Source organism: Mucor mucedo, assembly GCF_025094135.1.
Source record: "Mucor mucedo strain NRRL 3635 chromosome Unknown EV154scaffold_151, whole genome shotgun sequence".
NCBI lineage: Eukaryota > Fungi > Mucoromycota > Mucoromycetes > Mucorales > Mucoraceae > Mucor > Mucor mucedo.
In genome coordinates this window covers 75,401-84,238 of record NW_026252435.1, presented here as the reverse complement: position 1 = coordinate 84,238, position 8,838 = coordinate 75,401, and the positions used below count along the sequence as shown (strand labels likewise).

General features: G+C 38.6%; 1 protein-coding gene across 1 annotated transcript; it reads left to right on the top strand.

Moving 5' to 3' along the window:
* Window positions 1-378: 378 nt before the first annotated feature.
* Window positions 379-2,079, top strand: EV154DRAFT_569399 (uncharacterized protein; the record flags this gene model as incomplete). The annotated part of the gene is made up of 2 exons (XM_051606135.1): window positions 379-528; window positions 1,834-2,079. 2 exons carry the CDS (start codon window positions 379-381, stop codon window positions 2,077-2,079), a joined length of 396 nt encoding a protein of 131 aa, XP_051452296.1.
* Window positions 2,080-8,838: the final 6,759 nt, after the last annotated feature.

The window sequence follows — 8,838 nt, the reverse complement described above, 5'->3', positions numbered from 1 at the left end:
TCTTTACCGGACTATAATTTTAGACAGTCTAACTTGTCGTTGACTACGTTTCTTCAATTGGATCTAGCTTCAATCGTCATGCCTGCTCCCAACACCCCTTTTATACCGGCCTCTGAGTCAATTATGTCTGTAGTTTTCCCTACAAACAGTGCCAGTATGTCTAAGACTTTCGTATGCGATTTCTTCATTGTGGACCCTCATACACATATCTTTCGTCAGTGATCCGATCGTGATACTAGATTCCCTACACTACTTTGTAAATTTTGGGTAACAATAACAAAAGGGTATATTCAGCCTACCAGTAATTTCGAACATCTCCTGGGTACCAGTATAGACACCACTGGAACTATTAATCTCCGTCACATTCTTTAGTCACAAATGTCTACATATATTCTGGCATTCGATAAACCTAAGCAATTGGCAGTAATCTTGCGGGACTCTCAGTTCCCTACAAAACTCACTACCGCCTTTAGTTTAAACAAATGGAAAATGTTTTGGAGTCTATCGATTCCTCCCTGCATTTTTATGGTATGGTACATGGCAATTCATCTTGCCCAACAAATATCTCTTGCACAATATCATCCCGGAATCTTTTCCTTCTGCTACTTGTATTCATTGTCCACAAACTGAGGATACTCTACACCACGTTTTATATGATTGTCTCACAAAACCATTTATTTGGCTCCAGTGTTTATCCACCTTCCTTCCAGACGAGCCAATCGAACGTGGTAGAATACTATCTATATTCCTTTCGCTTGATTATGGTGACTTTCAAAACAAGAAATCTACTGTTGCCACTTCCTTATCTTTAATCCGCATTAATGGCTGCATATTATTCGGGATCTGGAAATCTCATTGAAAACTTGTCTTTGACGATCAACCTTCACAATTATCGCGGTGATCCCAATCTGCTCTCCTATTGTATGGCAATTGCACTTCCAAACGCTGGTCGATTAATAACAACGTAAATTCATTCACAATTTACTTTGATCGCGTTTGTTGTCCTAATTGTAACTCGTTGACATTATTCTTCGTCACTTTGGAAAAAAAAAAAGCAAAAAGAAAAAGAAAAACAAATCATTTCCCCATTAAAACTCAATTCCTCTTTAGTCCCACCGGGACATTAAATAAAATTTTGAAAGACAGCTGCGCTGTCTTTCCCTACAAAAAAAAAAGTGTATAGGGGGTGAAATTGACGATTACTAAAATAAAATAAATCTCGGGCTGTGGTTTTGTCACTAGTTGTTTTTTGCGTATGATTAATTTAAAACTTATCAAACTTAAAAATCGTAACTTCTCAAGTATAAAAAAAAAAGATAGCACAACTACGCTGAAGCGTACTAAAAAACTATAATTCAAATCCCGATGACACCGTCACGTTTTGCCGCAGCATTTGTTTATTCATAAAGCAAGGGCTGTTTTTTATTTTTATTTTTCTCTTTTTCCTTTTGTTTGTAAAGCCTAGTTTTAAAAATGACCGTGTTTTTTCTGCTTGATGAGTAAGTATTTCTTATACATTTTAAAATGACAGGAATTACAGAATAATTCTAACTTTACATTGCTCAGATTATTGTTTCATTTGCGAATTGCTCTTTTCTTCGCGGTAACGCTCTTGGGTTTTTTCTTTGCTCTCCTTCAGGAAAATGTAGCTCCTTTTCTTCGTCTTCTTTGGCTACGCGTCAAAATAAAAAGAAGACCACCAACCATTCATCCTTTCTGGGAACTACCGGAAAAATGTGTTCTTTTCGACGGGGTAATCATGCCCGTGTCATGCCAAAAAAGCATGAATAACAACAGCAACAGCAGCAGCAACAGCAACAATAGCAGTAACAGCAACATCAACAGCAACAGCAACAGCAACAGCAACAGCAACAGCAACAGCAACAGCAACAGCAACAGCAACAGCAACAGCAACAGCAACAGCAACAGCAACAGCAACAGCAACAGCAACAGCAACAGCAACAGCAACAGCAACAGCAACAGCAACAGCAACAGCAACAGCAACAGCAACAGCAACAGCAACAGCAACAGCAACAGCAACTACAACAGCACAAACATCGATTTGTCTGCTTTTGGTAGATCTGGCGAGAGTGTGGTCCGTTCCCCAAACGCCACTACCACTCAAGCTCAAAAAAATGTCCCTTGTTCTGTTCTTTGGTGTCCTTGTTGGGCAAGCGGGCCTTGTCTAGGCCCCGGTATGGCGTCGATACCTGATCGAAGTATTTCTTCTTTTGTCCGCCCGCGTGTTTCTGCCTCCTGGGTATATGGTTGCGATGCCATCGCCCAGGCATGGCTTTCTGAGAACAAGGTTGCTGTTTCTTCTGGTCCTGTTGTTTTCCCTTCGCCTCGTTTGGCTTCTGTGGCTCCCTCTGCGGGCATCTCTGTGTCTCCTTTGGTCCCTGTGGGTTTCTCCGATTGCTCCTCTTTGCCTTCTTTGGTATCTGAGGGTCACTCTGTAGATCCTTTGTTGCCTGTTTTGGCTACGGTCTCTTCGTGTGCGCCCTCTTCTTCGCTTCCTTTGGCTTCTGAGGATCCTTCTGAGGATCCTTCTGCGTCTAACTCTTTGTCTCTCTTGGGGTCCATAGATCCTTCTGCTGCTCCTTGCGCCTCTCCTTTGAACCCTTTGTGTTCTTCTGTTGCCAACGCTGTGGCTCCCACGACCTCTGTAGCTTCTTTTGCTGCTGTTTCTTCGTCTCCCTTGGCCTCTCTGGGATCTTCTGCTGCGTCCTCTTCAACTTCTTTGGCCAGCGAGAGTCACTCTGGTTCTTCGTTTTCGTCCGTTTTGGCTTCGGTGTCTGCGTGTGCTTCCTCCTTTGCGCCTCTTTCGGCCTCTGTAGACTCTTCTTCGCCCTCCTCAAAGCCTCTCTTGGGGTCTGTAAGTCCTTCTGTTGCTCCTTGCACCGCTCTCTTGGACTCTTTGGATTCTTCTGTTTCCCTCTCGAGCGCTTCCGTGGCCTCTGGGGCTAGCGTGACCTCTGTGGGTACTTCCGTTGGGTCTTCGTCACCTTCTTTGGCCACTGAGGGTCAATCGATAGATCCTTTGTCGCTTGTATCGGCTTCCCTGTCTTCGTGTGCTCCTTCCTCCTCGCCTGTTGTGGCATATGTGGGTGACTCTGTTACCCCTTCTTCGCCTGTTTTGGCGCCGGAGGCTTCTTTTACGCCCTCTTCCTTGCCTCTCTTGGGGTGTGTGGGTAATTTGTCCGTTCCTTGTTCGTCTCCCTTGGAGTCTGTGTGCTCTCCTGGTTCCCCTTCTGCGTCTCGTGTGGTCTCTGCTGGTCCTTCTTTTCCTTCCTCTTCCCCTCTTTTGGCTTCTTCTGCGCCCTCCTCGTTGCCTCTTTTGGGATCTGTAGGTTCTTCGGTTGCTCCTAGCTCCACTGCCTCTGACTCTGTGGGTTCCTCTGCTCCCTTCTCGTCTTCTCTCCCGGCTTCTGTGGCTGCATTTGTGGTGCCAATACTGCCTGTGGTGCCCTCTTCTCGTGTTGCTCCTTTTTTGGCTTCCTTGTCTTCTTCGGTGGACGAACAGGAAAGTCTGCCTGACTTGGGCGAAAAGAGAAAAGCCTCCCTGTCTTCGTCTTCCTCTTCCCCTGTGCCGTCGCACAGTTACGGTCTTGGTTGCGTCTCTGTCAGCGGTCTCCTTGTCCCTGCTGCTCGTGCTCCTCCTGGTCGGGTTATTGCAAAGCCTAAACCCTCAGCCGCTCAAAAGGCCAAAGAGGAGCAGGAGGAGCAGGACATCTTGGATTTCCTTGATGAAGACCGTAAGTCTTAAATTTCAATATTCTTTTTAATAGTTTTACTAACCATCTATTTTCTATTTTGTAGGGGTGGCCGCGGACAGAGAACGTTTCTTTTCTTTGTTTGAAAAGAAATAAAGTTTTATATATTTTTTTTACCTTTTCGAAAATCAGTTATGGAAGTGATTGAGAAATTTACCACAGCTGCTTTTTTATATGAGTTCAATGGGGATTTAAAACAGGATAACATTTACTGGGTAACACTCGTGTTTTTGTACTGAAACGTATTGCAACAGGGTATAATAATTACGAACATAGCATTATCGCAATGTATTAGCCTTATTTCAGTGATGAAGAAATACATTATTTCTTGCCGGCCAGTTTCAGTTTTTTGTGCTTTTGAGTTTGTGTCAGCGAAGGCGTTTGGTATACTTAAAATGAGTTCTCTTTGAAATACCTAAACACTCGTGGTAGCTAGTAGTGTCCGAACGTTTAGAGCTTGCACCGATCTTGCGCCAGTTCGAACGAAGCTCAGACAAAGTTTTTGTACTCGAGGTTGCGCTACGTTTTTGGGTTCGAGCGAGCTCGCTTGGCTAAAATGTCGATAGTAGTCACTTTAAAGTTAATGTCCTTGAGAGACAAGTGATGGCTTTTTCCTTTGACTTTACTCTTTTTTCCCTTTACCATTTTGTTTTATTTATGCTCAAAAATTTCCAGCTAAAATGCTTTAACCTATTATTATTATTTAATTGTACAACCAACAAAGACATTCAGCATAGAGACAATACAATGTTGCACACTAAACCCACCTAAGCCAAATTTTTACAGAAATCATAGTAACATGATGTAGCAGAATAGACTCCAACTTTCATGTTCACAAATCCAACTGTATTATATTCAAAGATGCAATCATAATTTGATTTAAGTGTCCGAATTCGGTGTTAAGCCTGGTGAAAAAAAAGGTTTTTTTCTTCTTTTTCGTTTTTAATGGTGACACATGTTCGAATGCAATCCTAATGAAAACTCTAAAAACTGTAGTAACAGTTTTTTACAATTCTTACAATAGCAGTTCCAGCTTAAAGCTTAGAACGAAATTATTTCGCACTTGCAGAAATGTAACAAAACAATAACATTCTCCGTTTATGGAAAAATTGCCAATTATGGCGTACAAGCACAGGAATTACAACTGTTACAAACAAAAACTTCTCTATTATGAAATATTCTGTCAAGTTATTCATAGCTTTTGGAGTGAAAATAGATGCTGGTTATTGCATAAAGATTGGAAATAACACAATCATCAGAACCTTAGTAAACGTACATAAAGGGAAGTGTAAAGCTTATTTATTTTTCGCATTATATTCTAAACTTAATTTCAGTACCGTAACCAATTAGCTGGAAACTCAGATCTATCAATCAGTGATACGAGCTATTTCTTAAGTTTTAAAAATAGCACTGGTGAGAATGATCTGTCTGCGATTAGTGATCGTCAAGACGATCAAGATTTATCTATTCCTGCCTTGTTATCCAATGTCAGCCAGCAATCTGATGATTTAGTTTGGATTCAATGCAGATACTTAAAAGCAGACGAGGGTAGTCTGTACAAGAAAAAAAATCTGGAGCTTTTATCCCGTGTCCATTACTTGCCAACTCCTGGTGTAGTAATTCCAAGCAGACGAAATAATACCAGCTACGTACATCAGTATGGCCACTCAATCAAAATTAAAGATTCTAGCAACAAGACATTTTATATGTGCAATTTTGATGGTACCCATGGATGTCATAAGCATTACGAGTCCAAAGACTCGAATACCTCTGCAATTAGAAGACATTTAGAGGATGTTCATGGTCTTTCAAAGACGACAGGTAATGAACTTTTTAAATTTTGCCTACTATTTTATACTTACATTAATATTTAGCTCGTTTAAATCAAGCATCTACCACATCATCAATTGTTTCATTCTTGTCCCTTTTTCAACAGCCTGTCGACAGATTTATTTTCCAGGGGAAACTCATCAATTTTATAATCCATCAAAGATTGCCGATCAACGTAATAGACAATAATAATTTTCAAGAGTTATTAAACACGTCCCGAAAAGCAGCAAAACCAACAACAATAAGTCTCCCATCAGACAAAACTGTAAAGACACTAATTTCGAAGGGATAACTGGAAGAAAAATGATGATTAAACAAATTTTACAAAATTAACAATCAACTTCTTTCTCGACCAAAATGTGGACATCTTCCAGTGGACAGGGTTACATGGGTCTAGTTGCTCATTATAATAATGCAAAAATGGGGGCATAAGTCAGTTGTTATTCGGCTAGAAGTATTTAGTGATGTACATACTGGCGAATATTTGGCTGCCTTATTTTTGAGGGTTCGTGATGATTACAATTTCCGGTCGAAGCTTGCATTCATTGTTTGTCATAACGGAACAAACAACTTAACGATAGGGGCTTCTTTAGGAAAAATATCATTGGAAACGGAAACTTTTTTTAAAAGAAAAAGAACATTCATCCATTTCTCCTTCTTGTTATCAATTTATGTCTTCAACAGCTTTTGAAAACAGGTTTTGGATCTACCGCCACAGCCAACACGGAAATGCGTCATGCCGCCGAGGAGAACGAAAGACAAGTAGATAGTCAATCTGGTATTAGGGGGGAATATTAACGCATACAGGTTAATGATGATGGTGACTCTGAAGTGGATGAAGACCCGAATGACGGTTGATTCAATTATGATAAGGACCCCATATTTAAGATGTGTCGTAGAATTTTTACGATCAGGTATTTGAATGTGATATATTTGAAAGGTTTACTGTGAGCTAATAACTTTTAAATTAAAAAATCAGGGAATCTCACCACATCGTACAAGCACCAGTTCACTACTAGTTACATAAAAGAAAGGTATCTTGTTTTGAAGTATGATACACGAACACGTTGAAAAAGTATCTTTGAGATGATTAATGGGTGGTTGGAGATAGAGAAGGCTTCTGATTAAAAATGTCTGACAAACTCCTCAAAACTTAAAAAATATGCTTTAAACGAGCAAGTCGATGCATATTTAAAGAGTATAAGTAATGTTTTGGATGTGTTTCGCATGATACCATGACAATTTCATCAGAAAAGTAGGTAAAAACAAAACTAGAAACCTAAGTATATTTTATCAGCTAATTAATATTCCATTATAGAGTAACAAAAATGGGTGATTCGATCTTAATTTATAACGCATTTATGGAACGTATGGAAGCATTTTTAAGAAACCTTGACGTCGCCGATAATTAACTCTATCAAAATAACATCATATTGTAAATAATCAAGAACAAGCTTCGCATTGGAATAAAAAATGCCCATAGAAGGCTGAAAAAATAATACACCAAAACAGATGACAGTAACGGGTCTCAATTGCTACTGTCATGGATCCAAGATACAAGTACCAGTACTGTAGGGACAACGATTGGCAAGATGGTGGGTATCTTGAACAAGTCATGAGCATGATTACAGATGAGTGGGCCGAGAACTACAAGTTCGAGACGTAAATCACAATTGCCCCTCCTGCTCAAAATATGGATGACGATGGAAACTTTGGTTTTTTGGTTGGTGACTTTCTTCTAACAAGAAACGCCAGCAGCTCTGCTTTGATTGATGATTCATTTAGATAAATCAAATTTCATTGATACACATAAAAATAAAACTAAACTGATAATACTCTAGATCAAGGCAAAAAAGAAAGTTTGAAGAGGTCTCCGATGTATTTAAACACTTGGTCAGTGGTAGCATTAAGAAATGATCAACATCGCAGTTCGATTTTGACATTCATGAGGACGATTTATCAAGGTCTCTTGCTGAACCCGTTTGAGTACGCAATCGAGGAGAATGACATGTCCCAATGACATACTGAAAGTATTCAGAAGGCATGTATCCAAACCTTGCAAAAATGTCATGCAGATTCCTCCCCCCCCCTACTTCATCTACTTCTTCCGAAAGTTTATTTATTACTTGTAAGCATTTTCTTACGCCAAGTAGATCTCAACTAACTGCCGAAAGTCTGAAAGAAAGCGTTTCATTCATCATTGGCTTACAGGTAATACTCACAAATACTTTTTTCTTTTTCTTTTTCTTTTTCTTTGTTTTTTTTTTTTTTTTTTTTTTTTGTTATGTATAATTTTTATTCTTTTGTTCTCTCTTTTTGTTTTTTTTTTTCTTTTTTATTTTATTTTTTTATTTTTTTTTTTTTACATCTTATTTACTAACTTGTTTCTTTTTCTCAATCAATATTTCATTCTATCCCTTTTTATTTTCTTTCATCGCTAGTTTTGATTTGTGGTTTTATATTTATTTTAATTTTTACTTCAACTTCTAATTCAATAAATAAAAATTTAATTATCATAATTTTTTGTAATTAACATCACTTTGACATGCACTTTGTGTAATAAAAAGGTGAGCTACCTTCGACTGGAACACGATCAAAGCCCCCTCGAGAAATTCGAGCTTCATTCCGAACACTATTTATAACAAAGAGTCAGCATATGATACTCAACTTCAAATAAGCCATTGTTAAATACAGGGTAAGTTTTTCTAATCAATTAGAAAATTATGTTGTTTCAACAAGAATGCATAGTCATTTGAAACGAATTAAAGGTGGTTCAAAGGGAAGTAATTCATTGGTTTAGATGCTATTACTCCTACATTTGGTTGCCTCACTTTACCATTGGTAGCGTCCACTTTATTGGATGTATGGTATCTGATGTCATGAATAATAATTTCCAGTCACCCATGATGTTCCTATCTTAATAAGGTAGGGTTTTGTGGTTTCGAGTATGCTACTAATAACTTATTTCTGATTATTATGCTATACAACAAAAGCCATTGTAATAATTTCGATAATTTCTATTACATTCAACGATATCATTTTTACAACAGAAGTAATAGCGCAACGATATAGCAGTCGTATTCTATAAATAATAGATAAGGCAAAGGTTGCCGGCTGTCTAACATTGTCGTAAGTTGACGTAAAGGAAGGAAAAAAGTAATACGCAATTTAATAATAGATAAAGTTACTGTTTAAGCATTGCTATAAAAAAAGCGGGAGTAAGTAACTTAAGGCA